The sequence below is a fragment of the Aspergillus pseudonomiae genome, assembly GCF_009193645.1.
Source record: "Aspergillus pseudonomiae strain CBS 119388 unplaced genomic scaffold BDV37scaffold_63, whole genome shotgun sequence".
Taxonomy (NCBI): Eukaryota; Fungi; Ascomycota; class Eurotiomycetes; order Eurotiales; family Aspergillaceae; genus Aspergillus; species Aspergillus pseudonomiae.
The window spans coordinates 34,584-59,600 of record NW_022476055.1 but is presented as its reverse complement, the minus strand read 5'-3'; the positions used below and the strand labels follow the sequence as shown (position 1 = coordinate 59,600).

General features: G+C 47.2%; 6 protein-coding genes across 6 annotated transcripts; 2 read left to right on the top strand and 4 right to left on the bottom strand.

The window, feature by feature from the left end:
- Nucleotides 1-438: 438 nt before the first annotated feature.
- Nucleotides 439-5,436, bottom strand: BDV37DRAFT_273609 (sodium/hydrogen exchanger 3; the record flags this gene model as incomplete). Its single annotated transcript, XM_032085089.1, has 8 exons — nt 439-1,667; nt 1,718-2,377; nt 2,455-2,604; nt 2,671-2,702; nt 3,454-4,687; nt 4,739-5,060; nt 5,133-5,172; nt 5,252-5,436. 8 exons carry the CDS (start codon nt 5,434-5,436, stop codon nt 439-441), a joined length of 3,852 nt encoding a protein of 1,283 aa, XP_031938791.1.
- A 1,333-nt stretch (nt 5,437-6,769) lies between these two features.
- On the bottom strand, nt 6,770-9,184 carry steA (sexual development transcription factor SteA; the record flags this gene model as incomplete). The annotated part of the gene is made up of 5 exons (XM_032085088.1): nt 6,770-7,022; nt 7,077-7,160; nt 7,258-8,796; nt 8,861-8,960; nt 9,061-9,184. The coding sequence occupies 5 exons, from the start codon at nt 9,182-9,184 to the stop codon at nt 6,770-6,772; spliced, it is 2,100 nt and encodes a 699-aa protein (XP_031938790.1).
- A 6,922-nt stretch (nt 9,185-16,106) lies between these two features.
- On the bottom strand, nt 16,107-17,019 carry BDV37DRAFT_285621 (uncharacterized protein; the record flags this gene model as incomplete). The annotated part of the gene is made up of 2 exons (XM_032087767.1): nt 16,107-16,613; nt 16,675-17,019. 2 exons carry the CDS (start codon nt 17,017-17,019, stop codon nt 16,107-16,109), a joined length of 852 nt encoding a protein of 283 aa, XP_031938789.1.
- A 198-nt stretch (nt 17,020-17,217) lies between these two features.
- Nucleotides 17,218-18,330, top strand: BDV37DRAFT_296211 (1-(5-phosphoribosyl)-5- ((5-phosphoribosylamino)methylideneamino)imidazole-4-carboxamide isomerase HIS6; the record flags this gene model as incomplete). The annotated part of the gene is made up of 3 exons (XM_032090069.1): nt 17,218-17,517; nt 17,707-17,893; nt 18,005-18,330. The coding sequence occupies 3 exons, from the start codon at nt 17,218-17,220 to the stop codon at nt 18,286-18,288; spliced, it is 771 nt and encodes a 256-aa protein (XP_031938788.1). The 3' UTR covers nt 18,289-18,330.
- Nucleotides 18,331-19,794: 1,464 nt separating this feature from the next.
- BDV37DRAFT_179009 (Elongator subunit ELP3) lies at nt 19,795-21,995 on the bottom strand. The gene is made up of 2 exons (XM_032079461.1): nt 21,483-21,995; nt 19,795-21,430 (listed from the first exon to the last, which is right to left on the bottom strand). The coding sequence occupies exons 1-2, from the start codon at nt 21,781-21,783 to the stop codon at nt 20,001-20,003; spliced, it is 1,731 nt and encodes a 576-aa protein (XP_031938787.1). The 5' UTR covers nt 21,784-21,995; the 3' UTR covers nt 19,795-20,000.
- An 84-nt stretch (nt 21,996-22,079) lies between these two features.
- On the top strand, nt 22,080-23,677 carry BDV37DRAFT_178932 (succinate--CoA ligase (GDP-forming) subunit alpha). Its single transcript, XM_032079459.1, has 7 exons — nt 22,080-22,369; nt 22,438-22,466; nt 22,542-22,668; nt 22,725-22,787; nt 22,849-22,874; nt 22,937-23,019; nt 23,087-23,677. The coding sequence occupies exons 1-7, from the start codon at nt 22,206-22,208 to the stop codon at nt 23,585-23,587; spliced, it is 993 nt and encodes a 330-aa protein (XP_031938786.1). The 5' UTR covers nt 22,080-22,205; the 3' UTR covers nt 23,588-23,677.
- The last annotated feature ends 1,340 nt before the right edge of the window (nt 23,678-25,017 follow it).

The window sequence follows — 25,017 nt, the reverse complement described above, 5'->3', positions numbered from 1 at the left end:
GGTCATGCGACCAATCCGCCTGGGTTGATAAGACTGAAGATAGAGAGAAAAAGAGGGGAAACGAGAAGATCGCACAACTTAAACATACGGTGTATTATTGTACGAGATCAATACTCGTTTCATTGGAATTGTAAAACAAAAACAAAAAAAACCCCTGTTGTGAAGAGAGTCCTGTAGATAACCTGAAACAAAATGTTTTCTTTCATTAACCACACAATCATATCTCGGCGAAGAGGGAAGACAATCGCCTGAATTATTCTCAGTATACACACGACTTAGCACAGAGTTTCCGGACTCTGCCATGCCAATCAATTGAAACCCCCAGAAATAATTACACAGCATGCCTATAGCCGGCTGGTATATCAAAAGTATAAGAGGTACAAACTTCTGGTCAAAACGGAACGATCGAAAGCAAACTAGAGGTATATGAAAGAACGTCTACACAGCACCCGGTCCCTTATGATTCGATTGATCCAACAAAAGTCGGGGTTTGATGTAGTCCTCATCCAGTTGCCGGAACCACGCGCCATGATCTCCAGATGATCCTCCCGAAAAAAGATCCCGGATAGCTTGACCGGCACTCCGCGATGTCTCTCGCCCCGAGGGGGACACATTGGCAGAAGGAGATGCTTGTGACGAGCCCGGATACTGAGGTGGTTGCGATGGTGACCGCCGAAGTCGAGAAGCAGTGGGGGCCGAAGGAGGAAGATCATCGTCCGAGGGTGCTTCATCCACGTCCATATCAAAGGCATCGACTTGGTCAACATCCGCCGCTCGGCCCTTACCGTTGCTCCGCAGACCGAACTCGTCTTCGCTACCCGCACTGTCACTGTGACTTCCAGTGCCGCCGCCAAGTAGCGTGGCTGTGGATGAACGGTCGCGGGTTGTTTGCGTGTCCCTCTGACTGTACGCATTGGAGTAGAGACGCGAATGTCTCCGGCCTTTGCCCGAACTAGATTGCGGCGGGCTGGGGCGACGGTTATTGCCGCTTGAATAGCTATCGTTTCGGTCAAGGGCCCCCCGCTGCACTCCGTCCAAGGGGATGGCCGAGTCCGTCCGGCGGGGGGTATACCCCAGTGCAGTATCAGATCGTTTGTAATACGTTCCCCCATTGGTAACTTCAATGTCAAACTCATCGTCAGATTCGAGTTCCTCAACGACCCCAGTTCTAATGCCAAGGATTTCTAGCATCCGAGCTGTGGTGCCGCCAAAAATTATGACTGTCAGTACGACAACGACAAGCACCGTAGCTCGCAGTGCGGGCGCGTTGACGCCCGTTAAGCCCGCGGCCAACGCCACGCCAACAGCCCCACGAAGCCCGGCCCAAAAGAGCATCGCTTGATAAGCGAAGGGCAACTCATCTGCCACTTCCATCCCGCGCCGACGGGCCCTGTAGCGAATGAACCAGTTGATCGCCTTGGATAGCGGGAACACAGCGAGGTATCGGGCAAGGCAGATGCCAAAAACAGCGACCATGATGAAAAGAGGCTTAAACTGCAGATTCCTCTGCACAAGCAAATCAAGACCCAGATAAATGAAGATAAAGTTCTCTGACAATTGTGCCATCACCTGGAACAGATATTTCGTCGTTAATTGAGTTCGGCGCGACATGTTATAGTACGCATAATGTTTTAATGTAATGCCACAAAACAAAAGGGAGACAATGCCTATTAATCGTGAGTTTCGGGACACTCGGAGGAAGAATTCGGTTACTCACCCGAAAGGCGAACGCCGTTGGAAAAGAAGTAACTGGCATATGCGATAAGAACAATTAGGCAACTCTCAATCTTAGGCACGCGGCGGACGTGTGTATGCTTGAGACCCAATGCAGTCATGATGCCTACAATCATGCCTACAATCATGCTGCCGAAGAAGACAAGCAAGAAAAGACCGATGGCCTCAAACAGATTGAGAACAGTCAGGGAGCCTGCATCGCTGTCCGCATACTTCTGCGCGGTCTCAAACAAGACAATTGCAATTGCATCATTCAAGATCGACTCGCCGAAGATAACGGTGTAAAGCTTCGGCTCGACTTTGTATAGGTTAAAAATGGCGAGGATAGTAACTGGATCCGTCGCAGAGAGCGTAGCGCCTACAGAGATAGCTTCGACGAAAGAGATGTTCAAGCCATCCAACGGAATCCGCGTCCAGACAAACAAAACAAGTCCCAGCACGATAGCCGAGATAAAGGTCCCCGCAAATGCAAAGGTAAGAATAGTGCCAATATTTCGAAAAAAATTTGCCTGGTGTAGCTCGTACCCCGAGGCTAGGATAATTGGAGGAAGAAGGAGGTTAAAGAAGAACTGATAGTCGAATGTGACGCTGTCCTGAATGGGCGATTCGGGGCTCAACCGAATGATTAATCCGACAAACATACCTATAGCACCCGTGAGACGCCAACCACACAAAGACTTATGCTGATTGCAGGAAAAAAAAAAAAAAAAAAAAACCTACCAGCAAAAATAGAAAGGACAGTTTCATGGACCGCTTGGATCTTCTTCTGTTGGAGAATGTAACTGGTGAATAGCGCGAACATCAAGAGCATAATCAGAATAAAGAGCGCCCAAGAGCTGAAGAACTCCTTGGTGCCAGCTTCCGGAGCATCTGTCCAAACCCGTCATAGTCAGAGAGTGGTATTACGACCCAGATATTGGGCATTTCGGTGCGCACCTTCTTCAGGATCGGATTCGGAGTCCGCAGCTCTCCCTAGCAAAGCAGGAACGGTCAGCCATGGCGCGTTCAATTTCTCGGGAATATATCACATCGTGTGGCACGGCGACTAGTTTCTTTGACACAGTGACCGTGTCAAGTGAGAGCGCCCTTGACAGCAAAACGTTGGAATAATGGTGGGGAGGAGACATACGGATAATTTGATGAAGGGCATCGCCCATCAGTTGGCTAGCCATCCTTAAGAAGGCCACGCAACTACGACAGCGGATGACACCAAACGGTTAACTCCAGCTGCGAGTGTCTGGCGCCAGACCAAGGCGCACATAATCCACTGACAAAGATAGAGTGACAAGAACACACGTGAGAGGAAAGAGAAGCAGGAAGATGAGATAGGTAGATCGGGACAAGTAATCAATGGTCAGTGGTCGCCCGCATTTTGCCCGATGACCTGCCAAGGAAAGCAGTCCCGCCGGTTGTCCGCCCGCTGATCATTCGGCACGTTGCATGCCGTAGCTACTTCCTACTACTAGGACCTATAGATACGCCGTAACCAACATATTATACGCGCTCATCAGTTTCTTATGTTAATTTCTTTCTCTTTTTTTCATTATTTTTTTTTTTTTTTTTAGGGAAAAATTACTACTTCTGACTTATCTTCAAACTATCACCACCATTTCGACTCGAACTACACAGATCTTTCACTTCGACCGATATCCTTCGGCAAGCCTGCTAGTCAGCCATGCCGCAAGCACTGCAGCGCAACCTCCGAACCTCAACACCCACCCAACACTATCATCCCAAGGCTCACCTCTAGGTTTCTGAAACATCTTAAATATAGCACTGCATATCAAGCTGGACAGGATCTGCGGCGAGGAGACCGCCACATTATGAAGCCCGAGAATGATTCCCGCCTGGGCTAGATTTTCTTCCTCGTCCGTTGGCTTCCTGGGCCCATCCTCTAGATCGCCAACGCCTGTGGCAAAATTTGGCTGAGTAGAGTTGTTAGCGGAATACTGTGCCGCCATCTCTGACCGATGTTGCCGAACCCGACGTTCGGTATCAATCCGTGCGACCTCTGCGGAGATGAGCGCAAAAGGTGCCCAGAGCGTCAAAGCCCAGGAGATACCGACTATTCCAATCACCACTGTCGCCGCTTGATGACTATAGATAAAAAAGGTGCTAAACATGCAGAGCGCAAAGAGTACATGAGACAAGAGCCAAGCTCGGCGGAGCGTAAATCCTGGGATCTGCAGTTTTGACAGCCACGTTGATCCGTCTGTGGCTTCGACATTTTGCTTATCCGGAAGAGTCGGGGGCGGCTCCGACGCAGTACCGACTGGTAGGCTTGAGCATGACATTCTTCTTGTTCCTAGAAATGGCCTTCTCTCATCTGAAGGCGTGTTGATATCCTCGGATGAAACAACAGATCTGTAAGTAGGGACAACGAAAATAGGCAATGTTATGTTAGCAACAAACGAAATGATTGCATATACAAGAAGGGCAAACGTTCCGATCCTAGTAGCTTTCTCCCAGGTCTCGTCTATTTCATTGTCAGGAAGGTTCGGGTGCTCATCGAAGATTGGGTTGACATAAAGCTGCCCGATGTACGTGGTAGCGTAGAAGAGGAAAGGAAACCACCCAACCCATGCAGCCAGTTGGACTTCACAAACTTTGGCAATCTGGGGTGGTAGGTACTGGATCGACTTGAAGACTTGTCTGAAGAAGGTCACAACACCAGGATTTCCGATAGAAACTGAGGATTCAAGCCGCGGATCTCGTTCCTGGATATATAGACAGCTGATCAATAGCGTGATAATAAGTGATAGCGATGCTATTGCACACAACACTTTGAACTGCGTGTTTCCCAATATTGGGAGATAGCGGGGCAAATCAATATATCCAAAAATGTATCCTAGAATGTTGCCCACGCCAGTGAGCCGGCTAGCCCACGCGTTCGCTGATTCCTGTTGGTGCGCCGGCGCGTTATCAACGATAAAACACCGAATGCCTGCTTGAACTGTACCCGTTTAGTATGGTTGAGCCAAAGGGACGAGATAATCAGCCTTACCAGTGTTTATAGCGAAATCTAGACAGTACATCAAGATAGTTGCAAAGGCTATGATCGCCGTCCTAGTTCCTGGAGACGCCTGGTCGACGCCAAATATACCGAGGAAACCTCCTACTAGTTCTCTCACCCACGCAAGAGCAAGCAGAGCCACAACAGTGGCCAAGCCGCCAACTACCATGAAGGGCTTCCGTTTGCCCCATGACGAGCGACAGTTGTCGCTGCAGATACCAATATATGGTTGCACAAGCGTTCCTGTCAGGGGGCCAGCAATCCAGACGAAAGCGAGCAGGGCTTTGCTCATTCCCAGAGACAAAAGGAAAGGCTACATAGACACGTACATCAAAAACAAGGTTAACGCGTATTCCCACATGGGTGTCGGGTTAGATTTGCTTACCGACCCATTCGATAGTTCAACTGACCAGACAATTTGGAGTCTATGTTTTCCCTTGGTCAGTTTTGCCGTCTAGAGAAACCTGTGGTTTCATTGTGTCATAAGTAGGACAGATGACTTACCCACCAATACTCAACGTTAATAAGAAGAGATACCAGCTACTCTTTGTTTCTGATAAATGTTCAGGAGCCTCGGCTCCAATGCCAGTCTGCATTTCCTGCGCTGTTATTAAGTCGACGTCGTTATCGTTGTCTGGTCCCACTAAGGGGGACATCTCATCCGCTACTCGTTCATCTGTATCCGTCATCGGGGCGAATAAGACCAGAAACTCTTTCTGGTTTAGAAGTCAACCTCGGCTTCCACGGGGAACGTGTAACCTGCAATTTTCTAGCCCGGAGCGGAGAGGATGTGATGTATGAGAATGAATGTAGAGATTAAATAGATAATAGAAGGTAACGGTGGGTGGAGCAAATAGCTTGGTCTTCTTTTTCTTCGTGCTTCCAACGTCGCTATGAGAAGATTATATGCAGGTCGACGCGTAGCTAAAGAAGCGTTTAGTGTGTCTAGACCCTAGTGAATAGCTAGAGTCGAGGTACCCCGGACTCTTATGTGGACCAATCAATAGAAATGGATACAGAAGGTATCATCAAGGACGATCATTTGCAGATAGAGAAAGTAGACTACTTGATAGGGGCTGGCTGGGACTAGCTTCGAGGAAAGAAAGCAAAGAAAGGAGAAGAACGGATACACAAACCCGATGGAAACAAGCTTCCAAGACGATGTTAATGCAGGATACCTATCTTCTTGGAGAAGCTGGATCAATCGACGTCAGCAGGGCCGTCACATGACGTGGCACAACACATCATGGATGGAACGCCTGGAATCGAGATCCAAATGACGAACCATGGGTTACGGCGCATGTCAGAAGGACATTGTATTTAATTTACCGTAGTTTGTGGAGAGTCATTTATGATCTGGAGTGGTCTTCTAGAACTTCTGAAGCATCAATATTCATCCTAAGCAGGGGCATAATGAGAATCCCATAATATTCCGCAATATATTTGCTCCTCAAAAGCTATACGCCGCTTTTATTCCATCCCGCATCGTGCTTTCCCTCGTGATTCCTGCCATCCAGAATCCCCATATAGAGGAAAGAAAAATGATACAGAAAGTCCATCCAATATCAACATAGCGCGTGAGAAACAAATGAAAACAACCAGAAAAAAAAAAAAAAACTCAGAGCTAATTATGGTAGAACCGTAGCGTAGATGACGACCAGTAACACATGTACACACACCAAAATCCAACGCATTCCGGACAGTAGACTAGAAAATCGGCAAACCTGCACTGAAATTCTCAGACCCTGGCGGTAGGTTGGAGAGCAGAGATTAGAACACCCACTCAACATGTCTCAATAGCGTGATGTAGTAGTCCAGCAGCCAAGTCACAATTGGAGAATCTAATGGCTGGATTAAATGATTCAACAAATGGTATAAACAAGTATTCTAAAGCATGTAAAATATCCGACCCCGGACCATCAAAATCCACCGTAGGGATTACGGTCGGCAAAATCGGAGTCATTATTAATTTCGCGAGAATCGGGGAAAGTACCACTGGAGTCATACTTTCCCTCACGCCTTCTACATCTGTTGCTGTAGAAGTTGCGGAGCAACCATGTGAGGTGCCATCATGGTAGACATGGCAGAAGGCAGGGTCATGGCAGAAGGCATTGACGTGACGGTGGAGACATTCACCACGGTGCTTGGAATGGACTCCGAAGGGGACGATCCCTCATCCTGTGAACCGAGTTCGTTGTCCTCATTATCCAGGTCCTCGTCTTGCGCATGGAGTGGTTGTTGGCCATCCTGTTGAGCCTCATGGATTCGACGGTGTCTACGCGGATGGTCAGTGTATGCTTTAGGTACAATGCATTGTTAGTCAACTCACTGTGCAAGATTGTCAGAGCGCGAAAAGGCTTTGTTACAGTAAGGACAAGGGTAGGGTCTTTCCTGAGTGTGGGTTCTCACATGCCTATGTGACAATTGTCAGTGAGTGCTTACAAATACAGTCACAACGCCGCCAAATAGATAGGCGAAGTCAGTCAAGTTATTAGATAGTTGTAACTTACCGCTTCAGGTGCTCTAATCTCTTGAAGAGTCGCCCACATGATGGGATAGGGCATGAATGTGATTTCTGGGGATAAGGGCCAAGCTCCATCATTGTAGCGCTTCGAGCGCGGCGAACAGGGCCGGGAACAAACCGCTCCGCTTTGTTCATCACACTGTGCTGCGCGCCTGTCTCCAGAACATCGCCATTAGGAAGTGCTGTCAACTCATCAGGATTCGCAAGTGGCATGGCGCTCTGCTCAGGATTTTCCTCGAGGCTTGAAAGTGGCGTCCCATTGCGAGACATCTCGTGTAGCAAATTCTTCTGCGGAAGGGCGCCCGTCGGATAACCGTTCATGATACGGCGGGACGAGTCATGACGTGGCTCTTCCACCTCAGCGAGGGGGGCCACCGAGCTGGAAACGGAGCGCCGAAGATCACTTGGCTTATGAGCAGCATACGCAATTGGTTGAGAGGGTCCCGGCGCTTGAGCATGAGTGGGAGTAGCGATCGGGTTATTAACGCCCGGTGGTATCGAGGATCGACGCCGCCGTTGCTTGTATGTTGGAGAGCCCTCTAGAACAGAGTATACATTTGAATGAAATGTCCTTGCAGGCGTGGGGAAATGAGCGCTTGCGAGATTTGATGGCGGAAGCTGCAACATTGGGTTGAATGCAGCAGCAGAAGAGATCTCAGGGATAGCGGTATAGAGGCCGGTATCTTCATTAGCAATATATGCTGGTTCAGTGCCAAGCGGAACACTGTGCTGTGGAGGCGTAACAGGTTCAAAGGACAATCCCCGGTTGCTGTAATCTTCGTATTGGGACGAAACGAACGATGGTGCCGGCGAATACTCGACGAAAGTTGGCATGGAGGCATGGCGCTGATGCACACGAGCAATGGGCATTCCATTGCGATCATACTGGATTGCCCCATAATCTAACTCGCGCTTAACAACGTTCTGCGCCAGGGTATTGGGCATGGGGATCGGGTTGTAAATCGCTGGACTGCCAGATTCGTCCGGGAGGAGTGATATCGTCGGGGGGGCCATCTGGGGAGCCATCTGGGGAGGAGGCATAGCGTCAACGGTCCGAACCACTGGGGAAGCGGATTGGCCATATGTCGTACTTGCGTGTGCAGTAAACGATGATGAGTTTGCTTGTTGTGCCTTTGTGAGCTGTTCATACAACGATTGAGATGAATCAAACTCGAAGGACAAAGCAGGCTCGCTGACCGCGACGGTAGTCGCCTCTTGTCCCATTTTCTCCCGCTTCAAATCACGTTCCAAAGCATCGAGGAACAACCGATCATGCGGAACGCTATACCAGTAAAAAACTTTTTGCTTTTTCTGTGTTCGAATGCAATTGTTCTTATAGAGAAAATCAAGGAATGGACTTTTCGGTTCTTCTAGTGTCGCATCTGTTCCAGCCTTGAGATTACGCAGATCGGAAAAGATACCCTCTTCGAACTTCTTCGAATTCTTGACGGGGCGCCCGAAAGCTTGAAATCTGAAGGCGAGACACCGAACTATATCGGTACCCGAGATGTGGAAAAGATTGTTCCTATCACCAAATCAGCCCGAGTGTCCTTCCTCTTAAGCCAGAGGTAAAATGTGATCAAACGGACCATAGAACACAAGATATGTAGTCGCCAGTAGGGAGTAGGAACCGTCTAATGAGTTGATCTGGTTGCCAGTCCACTGGCGCAGAAAGGAGGAAGTACTTCACTATATGAAAAATCATATTAACCTAGGAAATGATATTGATTGACGCTAAATGACGAGGCTGTTCGAGGCGGCCGCCTCCATTGAGGGATGTCCGACTTACAATTGTCCACTTGCTGTAGCGCGACTTGCGCGTCGTGAGGAAGGCTTTGCTGTGCCTCGTTTGAAAGCATGAATGTTTCCGGTTTCTGAGGGGGTGCCATGGGAGCACCATGTTGCGGATACATCTTGCTCAGAGAATGCCTGTATATCTTATTAATCAGGTACTAGAAGAATATCTGAATCAAAGATAAGCGGCATTGACAAGTTGGATGAAACAACAACTCTGTGGCTAGGCTTTGAAGCAGCAATCGGAAATGGGACGGAAACCTACGCACAGGCACGACTGTCTCGGAAAGTGGCAAAACCACAAGCTCTAAACTAAAGAGCGATATGGTCTTGGGAAAGAAAGTGATAAAAATTGGAAGAAAACCAGAAAAAAAAAAAAAAAAAAAGGTAATAAGTTTAGGATATGGAATCAACGACCGATCATGGAAACACTGAAGCTATCCAAACACAAGAGGAACCGGCCTCTTCGAAAAGGTGGGTGGGCGCTGACGTTGCAAGGCTTGTCAACTCAATGAAGAGAGAAGGCGGAAAAGAGGGCAAGAGAGAGTTGAAGTGGGCCAGCCCGGATCCAAGTCTCTTTGAATAACTCGCACGGCGAAAGTGGAACGAAACGAAGGGTGATGAAGAGAAAGGGAAGAAAAAAAAAAAATAAAGAAAGAGGTCAGTCGCGATGAGAAGGGGAGGGGGGGAAGAATAAGAGAAGGCGGAGGATGACTGCCGGAGGTGTTGCTCTTTTACAGCGGTTAGATGGTAATAATAACACTAGGGTAATAAAATAGTAAAGGTAGGTAACTATGTCAATCAATCAAAATAATAATAGTAAAAAATCAACTAGTGTCGAGGGGTTAAGAACTTGGAAGAGGAATTCAGGGAGCGCCGACCGAGACCGGATGAGGTTTCCCAGTTGGAGGAGGGCCCTTTTTCTGGCTCCGTCGTTCTCCTCTCACTACTTCAACTTAATTAAGGTACTTAGTACGACGGCTAAACTGAGTCTCTTTCTTCTCTAGCCTTTGGCCTGTGGTTGGGCTGCGGGAAGGACGCACGACGAAAAAGTAGGGCTTCTGTTGGCGAAGCGGAGACTGGCGCCAGGGACCATCCCCTAGGGTAAAGGCTGAGCGCTATCCATACATGATACGATACACGTTAGTTACCGTACCCACCGTTCGTTGAGCCAATCCAAATGAAGTGCAATGGGGCGGCTGACAAACAATGATGGAAGGCAAGGTAAAATATCAAAGTATCTAAACCGTCCCGTACCACCACGGTATCTGGCTGTGTACGACGAGTGGGGCTTCCGTCGAGTTCCAAAGATTCCAATTCCTGTCGCCCTGCCCTGGGGAGGGGCCACCCAACTGGGTCATCAACCCGTTTTTTTCTTGCCGGATCCGTCCCTCTTCCTCTCAAAGGTTAGGAAGGGGAGTTTGTGTTCTGCGCCGGGTCAAGTCTATTAACAATGGAATATTCGAGTAACCATACCACTATTGTAGACGCCTTGGCCATCACCCCCTCTGCAGTATAGTCGTCATCTATTAATCTCGATGCTTAATGTATGCACATACGTACTTATGTACAAAGGAGAGGGAAGGGCTCCGTAGCCAGATTGTATTAGTCCTCTTCTAGGACAGCCGCCCCTTTGCACATACGTATGCTGAACATGTGGCTAGAATGACAAAATCGACACAGCTGCCCGGAGTGGGACTAAGAAGACAATGATATCGGGAGGGTACCTGGCCGATAGTTCCGATATTCCTCAGACCTCATGATTCCCATCCATGGTTGAAAAGAGTAAGTAAAGCGTGCGCTACGTAGTACATCGTAAATACGATCGGTTTAGCCGCCCGATTGAGGGCAATAATGAATAAAAATAACCCGTGAAAAAACAATACCAAAAAAAGGCAGAGGAAGGAAAAAAGAATAACTTATTTTGCCCTTTCCACCAGTCAAGAGAAAGTATATTTATGAGTTAGTAATTAGCATCCAAAAGAGGTAGCGTTCAACCTCTATAGAGAATTTTTGTATCTACCATGTATTATCCAAGAGTACTCACTTTTGAGACCTTATTGGCTTATTTTTTCGTTCCTTGAATCTAAATATTATCCCGAATCCTGCACCTCAAAGAGATGATCATCACAGCGCTTAAAATGGACAAGTCATGTTAGTTGCACAAGATGTATAGTGAGCTTCTCCTCCTATTAGGAGGTACTATTCCCAACCATCTAAATTTCCTTTAAGCTAAACAGCCGAAAGGAGTTTTGTCACGCAGTGGAAGCGATAAGACTCCAACCATGGATGCCACTGTTAGTGGAACCCCAAAACAATGCCAAGCCTGCACAAATAGATAAAACTGGCGCGGGAGGGAAATGTGAAGCATCTACCCCTTGTTTCAGATTCCATGTGAGCGCTTACGGCGAGCCAATGGGGTCCAGTAATCTCGAGGCTCACCCCCTCCAGTGGCTCCTATGGCTGTAGCCCACTTCTCGGTGCGGTGTATGTTGGATGCGTCCACAATGTATGCGCTTTCCAAGAGTAGGTATTAATTTACAGGCAAAGGTTTTCCGTGAAGAAACCGGCAATTCCTTCCAGCCCGACTAGGATTGATATTACTTGTCTCGCTGACCGGATGGCTGGCGCTCCCAAGATGATCTCACAGCCGAAGTGAAGCGGCTTTTCGTCAATAGGCATGATATATTGTATGGGGATTGAACAGGGGAATCCTCAAGGTAATGCTGGGATATTTTTGTGGGAACAGGTAGAAGAGCATCCCCGGCTCATCTGGTTCAATGGGTGCCAAAAATAGACGTTATATGATCAAAACATGTTAGGGCGTCGAAGCTTCTCTTTCCCTTTTTCATTATTTTTTTTCATGTTTATGTTTATTTTTATTATTTTTGATTATTTGATTATTATCGTCGTTTTCATCACCCCCTTCTCCCTTCGGATCTGCATAGACCATAGGTTGGCGGCTAGCAGCAACGCCTTTCTTGTTAATAATAATCAGGGTAGAGTTAACCTGCCACGATCTACTGATGGTTTCAGTCCCCTGATTTTGACTCAGTTTCTACAAACCGCTTACTACATACAGACAATACTGAGCAATGGACATCAAGCTAAATTTCGGCCCTATACAGCCTCATTAGCTTTACTCGGGTTTTAGGTAACTTGTGATAAGTCTGATTAGCCATTTTGACCGGTCACTTTCATATAGTGACGATTACTGTCACCTTTGCCATCAGGCCATGTCAATATGAAGGAACCTAATTGGCAGAGAAGTCGAGACTGCAACTCAGATACCTTTTCTAGTTATACTCCATACTATCTTCTATTGAATCCTTCTAATATACATAGATTAATTCTCCTATCGTGCCGTTGACCTTAAAATCCTAGCGCAACTGATAAAATCCAAAAGCTAAACTAGGTTCGGACTCCAGGGTCTTGGACATGTGCTTTACTACTATACGGCATACTTACTCGCTGTCGTTTGCTTTATAGTGTTCATCTATAAACGGTCTTGTCGGGTGACTTTTTATTGGCATGCCACGTAACATTATCAGTATTGATCACATTCCAACGCCGACTGTGTCATCTTCATGTAAAGTAGAGTCTTGGCTGTCAGTTACCCTGTCTAGTATAGGGTATAGGTCTACGGGATATAAAGATGTGGACAGGTACGCTAGGAGAATTTTTATATTAAAATGGAGAATCTGACACGCCGTACAATGCGTTATATTAAGTGACCCATGCGTTTTGCGAACTATAAGGCTTTAGTACATGTTCGTCCATATTCATTCAAAACGGTCAACCACGTTAGAGTCTAGACACCAGAGGTGATCTGCACGACCCAATTCTTGGGAGAAGATAGCAAGCTTCCAGCGACGATCACTCATCGACAAGCCCTGCGAGGACCATAGTTTTCCACTTTACAGTGTTCCATAAATGCGTTTCTCCCATAGTATTGATAATGTCAGGATGGTCTCTAAGCGGGTGGCTTGGGCCCGCTGGTGGTCTTATCCTCTATACATTGTTAAATATTGTTGCTTATAAACCACGCGAAAATAGTCAAAAGTAATTGGCCCGATTGTTGTATCCCAGTCAATGTACGAGTAGATACTCCACTATTTCGGCCGAATGCACCCCAGCTTATCCTGTATGGATGTGTATGTTCACACAGAGTGACTTGGCGTACGAAGTATGTGCATAGACCTGCACATGCATGCGTAACCATATAAGGGAAGGGACAAAGACTATTGCTTAGAATCAACAAACCAGCCATGAATAAATACCCGAAGTGATTTTCAACCGAAGGTGCGGGAACCTACTTCCTTGCAACCATCCGATTACCTAAATGCCGGAGGCTGGTTGTTGGGTTAGCAAGATATCCGAGTTTCCGACGGAGTTATCAACAAGGCAGATCTGATGATATCATTAATTGCTAAAGAATACTCCTGGAAGCTAGGCAGGCACAGGACCCAGGTATTAAGAAGACTAGAACAGCTTCGTTTGGGCCTTTCCCCATCCACAAGTGGACTTACTGTGGCTACGGAAGCAATCAATAGTACCTTAACTCCTTTCGGATTCCCCCACTTTGGGCAACTGAAAGAGGTAATTGTGCCTGGGCTAGACTACAAACAGCTTAGGGTTTCTTTGCACGACGGACATACTGCAATGCGCGGAAAGGATTACGGTTGTCTCATCCCCCAAAGTCACTAGTTCAAGAAAAGTGAGAAGAAATTTTCTCTGTTTTCCTTTTCTTTTTGTCAAAGGAAAATTCTTTTCTTTCTTATTTCCCACTAGGGAGTAGTAGATGCGATGATCATTGAGAAAAGATGGAACCTGGTCTTTGGCCCGCTCGGTACGACGAGCTCTTGCTTGATCGGCCATGGTGAAACGATCTAGAAAATTTTCTCTGAATATTCAACTGTTCATGTTTACGAGGTCATTGTGTAAGTCTTGGGTACTATTAATATCACAAGTTCGAACTTTTGATATCATGAAGCCACCGTCTCAATGGTTGCATCCTACTTAACATATACTTTGCCAAAACATAGTCTGAGAAAACATGAATACTACCTTGGTCAGATTTAGTGCAACAAGAGATTAGTCGGTGTTGTTGTATACTAGCTTGGGGTCTTTTTTTCCTTTTGCTTTTTTTTTTCCCATGCTTTCTATCCTTTCTACTTCCTGCGTCCCCCTCCCCACAGTTTGAACCAAAATTCGAGGCTCCTGGATTTCAACCTATCCCATATGGAGTAACTCACAAACAGGGAACTGTCCAACTGAACGATTGGAGCATTTGGTCTCCGGTAGACTTAGCACATCTTGGCGCTACTAGACTGCGGGTGACCAAAGACATTTTCCGAAGTTCTCCCCTGGTAACACCAGATAAATCGGCCCTAGCTTCTTCGTGTCGAGTCTAGGAGAACAAAGTACAGATGTGGACTAACCAGGACAGAGTAGCATTGGCACATGAGAAAGGTTGCCAAGAGGCTGGTTATGCACTAGACGCAGTGATTACGCATTCTTTGTTTTTCTTTGTGTACTCTAAATGGCACTTTCAGATACTATCGGCTTTAGTGTTGCCAGTACCATGACCACAGTTTCAAGTCCATGACCCGTATCCATGATACGAACGTGATACGAGAGCACGACGTGCAACTGCGTGCTAGTCAACCTTGCGGGTGCAGATAAAGAGTTTTGGTCAACAGACCGTGACTCGTGATGAGTGTGTCATATGCCTGGCTGGGTTCTTTGCTTTGCTTGGAAGGGCTGCGTGCAGAAATCTGAAACAGCTAGTGCATGGTAGAAAATTCCCCGTCAACTCGTGATTTGCTATCTCGCCTGGCAGTGGGCACGACCCTATGCTCGAGTCCAGGTATGGATTACTATGAGAACTGGATGGGGTACTATCTTTCTCTGATATTGAGCACCATCACCGGACTATTCCACCCATGGTGATTAATGTATTAATAGGACTGGAGACGACATTTGGAGCCATGCAGGTACCCTATGACCTATCGGCCTAAGGTAACCGGTGGAAAGGGACTGCAAGCTTGGAGTGGAACTCTTACGACCTGGATTGGTGCCACTGGAGAGACTATAAACTCAATTATAACGATTCCTCTACCCCGTACTAAAACTCTATGGAAAGGATTGAGGAGTAGACCAATAGACAAAGATTTGGAATGGACCGTTTGATCCGAAAACTGTAAGCTCTACCACGAAGATTATGCCAAGTTGCCAACAGTGCGACGTTGGTATCTCCTATTGGCAAAGCAAATAAGAAGAGAAAAGAAAGGCGCAGTACTAGTAATGTCTCTCGAAATCGGGTCCAATGAGAGCACAGTTGTCCTCTATGATCATATATGTACATAATTATCTTTACTGTGGATTCTGTGCTCATTTAGTAAGAAAAAAATAAATAAATAAAAGCTCTGGGCTCCCATGGGGAACTACCAAATCCAGAATCAGTCTAGAAAAACGGAGGATTGTCTCGGAATTTTTAGGGGCCCCATTCCTAAAACTCAGTTTTCCTCGGAGGTTTCACCATATCTAGGGACTGCGGAGTTAGGACGTGCTTCGAAAAGCGCCCTAGAATAGCCAGAGAATAAACTTCTCAAGACCCAATGCTCAACACGAAAGTCTCAGGACGAACCCCTTACAGGTGGATAGTTTGCCGGATGCCGTCTATCTATTTGTCGTGTTGCAGCTCACTCCTCAAGCCAACACAGCACAAAGCGCCGGGTACATTCTAAATCCTTAGTTGGGTTCATCATCGCCAATAGTGGATGAAAAGGATTCGCGAAGGATGGATAAATGCGGTGGCGAGCACAGGACGAGCGGGGGATTGGCAGTAAAAATTCCATAGTTGCCCATGTGAAGATAAAGGCGATACCAAAGCCCCCAATCCAGGCAACGATGACAGACAATCTGTCATGAACAAGAGACTGGTGCGATGATGTTATTTCAACGAAGAAGTTCCGAGAATGTTCCGGTGTAGCAGGTAATTCCTCATTGGAATTGCCTAGCAGTGCTGCTTGCTGTCCATTAACGGCGCCCTCTGGTCTTGCCTTTACCGGACCGTTGTGGGCCTTGAATGGAAGATAGATCTCGTTTGCTCAGGTTCAGAGTACCTCCTGCAAACTTTCCGATGGAGGGTCCCCCAACGCCACGTTCCCGTCTTCCGGTGCTGGATTTTGCTTTAGGTACGGGTTTCTCGAGAATGATTCCGTTTTCTCTAGCTTCACGTCGACGTTTATCATCCTTCTTCTCAGCTTTAGCTTTGATGCCTCTTCGATGCGATGACGGCATATTCTGATGGTATAGTGATGCCTTGGCACCAAGCGATTGCATCCGCAAGTCAAGAGCTTTTAGTCGATTTTTACCGGTCGGCGCAAGATCCGACGATGACTCGAGAAGATGGGATTCTTTCAATAGTCGTTGTAATGCCAGGTCATTCTTCAGATTTGCGACGTCATCTCCGTCATCCTCGTCTTTGCTTGGGGAGCTCCTAATAGCTGCCGGTTTAACAGAGAATGATGGCGGCTTCGCGGTCTAGATATAGTCATAGAATTAGCAAATTTCTAGAGGACAAGTATATATCGTGTAGACATACCATGAAGGCTTTGCGGGCTCTCTTGTCCATTGGTTCCTTAGCCACCGCCGACAAGTCGTGATGCTCAACTACCTCAACATTGCCATGCCCGTCCTCGGAGACGCCACTCCATTCAGACTCAGGCTCGGATTCTTCAAATTCATCGGTGCTATGCTCATCATCGGATCCCTGAGCACATGTAGTGCGGGTTTCAGGTACTTCTAATGGCTGGAATTGGGCTTCAAAAAATTTGCGGAAAATATCATGGCTAGAACTATCGTTCGCCGTAGTGGTTGTTGCTTCGTCGTCCTCAGATGTCGTGGATCTCGATACAACGTGTGTATCTCTCTTTCGCTTTCCAATCATCTTTCGATACTCTGCTTTTCGAAGCGTTGTTAAGCTATGAGAGACCCAAATTCGAAGCCTTACATCGCGGCCTACTTGAATCCTATCTTTTTTCATGGTCACGTGCGATAAGATAAGCTGACCCCTCGTGGGATTTCCACAATAATATATCGAACTACAACACAGTATCAGGTTTAGAGACCCATTGGAACAGACAAGATGACCAAATTCCGTCCTTGTATCGATCTCCACTCGGGTCAAGTTAAGCAGATTGTTGGAGGGACACTGAGCAATGTCCCTGCGGATTTAAAGACGAACTATGTTTCTAAACTACCGGCTAGTCATTACGCAGAACTGTACCAAAGACACGACCTACGTGGAGGTCATGTTGTGATGCTTGGTTCAGGCAATGATGCAGCAGCAAAAGAGGCACTGAGCACATGGCGGAGTGGCTTGCAGGTCGCCGGTGGAATCACCGATAAGAATGCTCAGTATTGGATAGACCAGGGTGCCGAGAAGGTGAGTTCTATTGCTTTGTTGAATGCCGTCTGTATCTACTTGATTGTATATTTGGGTCAAGTCAGTTGTGATTCTCTCATTCTTACATTATATCAAAAGCGCCTTGCTATCTTTTTCCCTTTTCCCTTCCTTCCTTCGTTCTTCCGTCCCTGCAAGCTGCCACGACAGGTACTGATTGCCATTGCATAGGTTATAATCACATCATTCCTCTTTCCAGAGGGCAAATTCTCTCTTGAAAGATTGGAATCGGTTCTTTTGGCTCTTGGAGGTGACAGGTCGAAACTGGTTCTAGATCTGAGCTGCCGAAGGAAAGACAACACATGGTTCGTGGCTATGAACAGGTGGCAGACCATAACAGAAATGGAAATCAATCAAGGCAAGTTTCCCTTTTTGTTTTTTATCTATTTATCGTTTTTGTATTAGGGCGTTTCTATGCGACCTAGGCTCTAGGGAAAGAAAAGCATCTCCTGTACTGACCAAGATAAAGAATCCATCTCGCTACTGGAGCCATACTGCTCGGAATTTCTTATTCACGCTGCAGATGTGGAGGGGCTACAACAAGGTATAGATGAAGAATTAGTGTCTAAGCTCTCCGAGTGGTGCTCTATACCGGTTACGTATGCTGGCGGTGCACGGAGCCTAGAAGATCTTGAGAAGGTTCACTCAAGTAGTCGAGGAAAAGTGGACTTAACTATCGGCAGCGCGTTGGATATCTTTGGTGGTTCTGGTGTGACATTCGATGAATGTATTCAATGGAATGAGACTCACTAAATGAGTGGTAGCTTAGAAATGTGCCGGTGTAGCTGGCCCGGTTTACATAGATATATTTCTCTTTCTTCCATGGTCCGAGCGTCTCTTAAACGTCAGTCTAAATATAAAGCCATAAGATAGGGCTATAGAAAACCGATAACTAATGCTTTCCGATCCTTTATTTCAAATAAGATATAAAGGAACATAATAACCTGTACAGTCAAATAACATTCGTTCCGGGGGTTGATACCTTCATATAGGCGCGGGTCCAGACATTGTTGCCAAAAGCGGCTTAGGCGCTAGCATTGAATCGGAGCTCTCTTCCCGCCTGGTGAACATCATCTATGATACCCGCCCTCCTTGTCAGTTGCATATTTAGGCACAACCAAAACCTCTCACGCCTGCTCTTTTTGTTTGTGTTGTACTTATCCACATTCCTGGGTATTACTTCTGCGATACCATCGAAACTGAACCTAGTCGGATCGCTGAGACCCTGTACCAATCAGTCGTTTATCGCATCACTTCATCTTCGATATGAAGCCTGTCGTGTCGGTGTTGAATGCGTGGTCCTGGTATGTCTTTTACCAAGACAATTTTGTACTTACTACAAACTGACCGAATATTTCTACAATATAGCGCGATCATCTCCCTTTTTGCTATTGTCATCCTCTCGGTTCTCGGATCGTTATACAAGGTTCGTTTGCTGCCGGATCTGCTGCCGGATCTGCTGCCGGATCTTTTCATTTGATAATGGCCAACATTGTTGCCTGTCCTGGTCGTGGTATACTAGGAGTGATAGCTAATTAAGATACTCCTAGAGTGAGCACCACGGATTTACCGGATCAGAGGGTGAGCCTGAGGATGGCGGCGCGGTCGCTGCTTCGATCTTCACAGCCGTTTTTGTATACGCCGTACGATTCACCCTATTTGGGTACAGTAACTAGAACATCGCATTGCTGACAGTTATAATCTATAGGCGTTTTTCGTTTTCTGTTCTTTCCAGGCCTATCTTCACGTGCGAAACCGCAGGGGAGGCGCCATATCGCTTAACTAAGTTGTCACTATTGTTATACCCTTCTTTTCGATGATGAAATCAACCGCAACATTTCGTTCTTTGGCCATACTCATATATGATTACGTCGCCCAAATGATACCACGAAGTGGTCTGGAGTGGAATGTGATAAAACGTACATGCAGTGTACCGTATGCTGCAGCATTGGCCCGAGCAGATGATAACCCGATGTCCCCTGACTCTAGATACCTGTGTATATCATGTATCATGGGTTCACCCACCGTCTTACTTTCCGCTGTTTTAGGTTAGCTTTTGATTTGCTGTTCTAAGTGCTTTATTGCTGGGTGTCTCCTTGTGGTGTATATAAAGTATCGGTTGTTATAGAATTGGCTTTTCTTACTATTCTTTTGTGCATATGGCTCATATGATATTGTACCACTAGTCTTAGCATACTATTGGGACAACTGAGTACAAACTAGGGTCCAAGATTCGAAAACCACTCGGCATCACAGGTGTGCATACACCTCTATTTTAGTTTATGTACAAATACGTATCTCTTCCAAACGTCAGACACAGGCAGATCATTTATAACACCTAGAATGCAGAAAAACCCGCCCCTTAGAACGCCAATGCCATTACCCCTCCCAATCAGCAAAACTTTTCATTGAATATTGCTCATCCATCATCATAATCATATCAGCCGATGCTAACTAGGGCACAATCACAAAAGCTCTTCATCCTCAATAGGGTCCAACATCTTGGACATATAAGGGCCATCCAAAGTGTAGCCTAGACGCGCATAATAATTGCGCACGCCAACACCAGAGATGACACTGATTTTCTGGCTTCCGTGTTCCTCCCGGGCGATGCGTTCCGCTTCCTCCATCAACAAAGTACCAAAACCACGGTGCTGGAACTTGCGTGGATCACGCCCATGCAATGGCACGGCAGAGCCATACACGTGAAGCTCACGGACGATACTAGTTTGTTGGCCAGTAAATTCAGGGCGGAAAGTGTGTGTAGGGCTGCACTTTCGCAACCGCAATAAACCAATTAGAATGTCTTGCTTGGGATCCTCATAGGCAAGGAAGGTCTCCCAGCCTCCATTGGCTGCGTAGTCGCGTCGAATAAGTTCGACCTGAGATGGACGGATCTTGTTCTTGACTTCATTAATGCCGACCTCACGGGTACGGACGTCCCGACATGTGGTGCCGAAGTCCTTCATCCTGGCCAAAGCAAGTTCACGCAGATTGCCATTCTCTACGCCTGAAGTAACCAGCGGCATCGGGATATCTCGCTGGACACGGTAGATACGGGTCCAAGGAGGGACCAGGGCAAGGATACGAGCCACAAGGTCAACCAAGGCGTTGGGAGTATAGTTCTTATAGCGACCAGTCCTCCATAGTTCATAGAGACCAGTGCCTCGGATCACTAAAGTTGGGTAGATTTTAAGGCCGTCGGTTCGGAAAGCAGGGTTCTCGAAGTATTCTTGGAACTGGAATAAGTCACGTTCCATCCCAACGTTCGGCAAGTCGGGCATCATGTGGCTGACCACCTTAAAGCCGGCATCCTTCGCAAGCTTGAAGGTTTCTGCAACTGCAGCAACAGTGTGGCCTCGATTCGTGTCCCTGGCAACATCCTCGTACAGACTTTGTACACCAATCTCCAATCGTGTACATCCATACCGAAGCATGCTGCTCAGATGTGTATCCAAGCAGTAGTCGGGTCGAGTCTCAATTGTAATACCAACACATTTCACATTGCTCATCTCACCGGCCTGGACGGCTTCGTCGACGTTGTCTGTCTGATATCCACTCAGCGCATTGTGGAGCTGGGCGATGAACGATTCGCGATAATCCTCTGGTAGAGACATGAAAGTCCCACCCATGATAATATATTCGACTTTGTCGACACTGTGACCGAGAGACTTAATCTGGTCCACACGTCCTCTGGCTTGCTCGAACGGGTCATAACGTGCTCGGATAGCACGCATCGACGTGGGCTCATACCCGGTATAGGACTGGGTTGAGTACTCGAAATCGGAGTCGGGTCCACCAGGGCAGTAGACGCAAATATTACCGGTGTATGCAATATGAGGACAACGGTGGGGTTTGCTCATCACAGCGACAACGGCGATACCTGAAGACGTTCCTAGATGACAATTAGAAAAAGCCCAGCTGTAGTTGACGGACTAGGGTCGTACTGATCGGCTTAGCAATTAATTTGGGAAGGATATATTTCTTGTAATGTTCCGGGACAGCAGCAATAATAGCCGTCAAAGGTGGCAGATGGGCCAAACAATGCTTTTTCGCGATTTGGTTGCGCAGTCTGTTCAGATTAAGATCTTTCTTTGGCTTTTTGGGATCCGTTTCAGCTTCATATTCTCGAATTAGGACGTTGGCGATATCAGAGCAAGCTCGCATGTATCGTTCATTCTCTGAAGGAAGCTTTGTGTTCGTCTTAGATTTGGACGGTGGCGGCATAGTCATCGTGGCCGTCGCCATTTTGAAGAATTTACCACCACGTAGATGGCAAAGAATAGAATCAAAAAAGGATCTGTCCGGCAAGTACTAGGGCAAAAAAAAGGGAAATTAAATAGAATAAAATCAGATGACGATATGTGAAAAAAAGGAAGGAAACTCAATGATTGCTATCCCAGATACTAATCTAAGGTGGTTTGGAGGGGCCGAATATCAAATCCGTATGCGAGAGAGAAAAAAAAGGCCGAGGAGACTGAACCGACCGCCCGCGACAATTCGGGTCCGCTTAAAGCTTTGTCCCGAAAGTTGAAATCCAAACCGTCCCGGCGCGCTTCCTACCGCTATACCAATCATTTTTCTTCTCCTCCACCTCAGCTTTCACACCTCTTCTGGTGCAATACCCTCTCCTCTCTTTCTTTTTACCGTTTCTACTACATACTTTCGCTATGCAGGCCTTCCGCCGTAGCACTGCCTCTGCCCTTCGGAATGCTGCCGCTGTGCAGCAACGGGGATATGCCAATGCCCCGGCCTATGCTGAGACCATCAACAACCTTCGCATAAACGCGGATACCAAGGTTCTCTTCCAGGGCTTCACTGGCAAGCAGGGAACGTATGTATTCTTCCGACCAGGTGTGATTTCATACATGATGCTGACGTTGCATTTCCGTCCTCCCGCAGTTTCCACGCCGAGCAAGCCATTGCCTACGGTATTTTCCCCCCTTCACATAACCCAGTAGATCGATATTTGCGATAATATGAACAACATAGCTTACAGAACTCAGGCACCAAAGTTGTGGGCGGCACCAACCCCAAGAAGGCCGGCTCGACACACCTTGACCTACCTGTCTTCGCAAATGTGCGTGACGCCGTAAAGGAGACCGGAGCTACTGCCTCTGCTATTTTCGTCCCGTATGACTGTACCCTTGAGTCTGGAGATCTGTAAACATGTTACTGATTGACCGCAGCCCTCCCCTTGCTGCTAAGGGTATTGAGGAGGCAATTGAAGCTGAGGTTCCTTTGGCTGTTTGGTAAGATGATCGTGGCCTGCATAAAATGATCAACCGCTGATATATATATATTTTCTTCTAGTATCACCGAAGGAATTCCCCAGCATGGTAAGTTTGACTATATTGTGCGAACCATCTGGAGTCCCAAAGTCTGACTGGTATTCAACTAGATATGGTCCGTATCACCGACATCCTGAAGACGCAGAACAAGACTCGTCTAGTCGGACCCAACTGCCCTGGTATCATTGCTCCCGTAAGTTTCAATCACCCAACATGTTGACGTTATAAATACACTGTGGCAGATATTTACGGCAGTATAGGGCCAATGCAAGATTGGTATCATGCCTGGATTCATCCACAAGCGCGGCCGTGTCGGTATTGTTTCCCGTTCCGGTACCCTGACCTACGAGGCCGTCAACCAGACCACTCAGGCTGGACTTGGCCAATCCCTCGTCGTCGGTATCGGTGGTGATCCTTTCTCTGGCACCAACTTCATTGACTGCTTGAAGATCTTCCTCGAGGACGAGGAGACCGATGGTATCATCATGATCGGTGAGATCGGTGGTAGCGCTGAGGAAGATGCTGCCGAGTTCCTCCGGGCCAACAACAAGCACAACAAGCCAGCTGTTGGATTTATTGCTGGTATCAGCGCTCCCCCAGGCCGTCGCATGGGTCACGCTGGTGCCATCGTTAGCGGCGGCAAGGGCGGTGCTGATTCGAAGATCGCCGCTCTTGAAGCTGCCGGTGTCATTGTTGAGAAGAGCCCCGCCTCCCTTGGTAAGGCCCTGCTCAACGAGTTCGTGAAGAGGGATCTGGTTTAAATAAGTGAGAATGGGATGTGAGTGAGTGGGGTGTGAGATTGAACCCCTGCGTGTGGCATCTCGTCATTCGTGAGCGTCACTGCTGAAACGTATATTCTAAACCTGCTAGATGATCTTCTCTTGACCACTCCTGTACTTTTCCTGTTTCATGTTCTTTGTTTAGAGATGCTAGGGAGTAATTAGTTTCCCCATGTAAATTTTCTCGTTTGTTTTGGCTCTTGCTTTACACTCCTGTCAATGTTGCATGCCGTAGAATGTGAGGAAGCAAAACTAATGCTCGACAATGGTCTGAAAGACGCAATGCCGGAAACAATAATGTCAAGCCCTTGACACCATTCTTGTGAGGTGTCCATGTCATTGGATCGCGTCATGTAGACCCCCCCAAAGATAGAACAGATTAACCACCTCACTGGGCAAAGATACTAGCTTCGAAGATCACCGTTGGTACTTGGAAAGCGGATTCCGCCCTGATTTTTCAGCTTACAGCTCTCATACATGTGCTCCAAGGTGACAAATACCGGGAATGGGGCGCATTCGGCCCCTATGGTGGATCTGCTGTGATCCTCCTCAAAAATTACTACAGTGGCTGGATTTTCCGCAAGCCTAAGTTTGGGCGATCGTCGCCAGCTCAAGTGATGCCAAGACTATCGGAATATGTAGGATTATTGCGAGCAGACGGAGATCTACGGAGTTCACCAGGGAGGCCAGCAATCATACAGAGGAACAAAGCAAAAAGACAATAAAACCCTGTGGCATTTAATGGATGTAGATCACCCAGGGACGATCTTACGCTAGCCTGGTTTGACCTACTCGACCAGAGCTTTTCGCCATCAGCATTCTTCTCCTATCTGTCTGTCTGAGCTGTTGTGGGTACGTACTCACTCACTCTCTATTTTCGACCTTCGTCATGGAAGGCTCTTGACCGGCCGACTCCTGACGCATAGAGATGAGGTTGAAAGAATAATAGTACAGATACTGTATGTCACACGAGTACGAATGGATTCTTACGATTGCAAGGTCTCCCTCGGTCATGATTGCCCAAGAGCTAGGGGGTGGGGCGTTCCTATTCTGTCGATTATCGAACGGCTGTGTTTCGTGGAGGGACGACATGTTACTAGATGATCATCAGGCACAGAGGCAAATCGACAAAGCTACTATACATTACGTGACAATTACGCCTCAGACTTTCGCGAAGGTGGAGATTTTTGCGGCCTTATTAGGGCAGCTCTCGACTCGGGTTTCATGTGAGAATTGAAGGTCAAGCTTGGTTAAGTGTAGTTTCACGTCACTGATGCTCTTTCATGGTAAACTCAGATAATGGACCCCCCCCCTCTGGGTTGTATCCTCCATCTTCGCTTACAATAAGACTATTAGACTCACATTGCATTCTGAATGCTTTCCGTTTAGAGTCTTGCATATGCACGGGATGC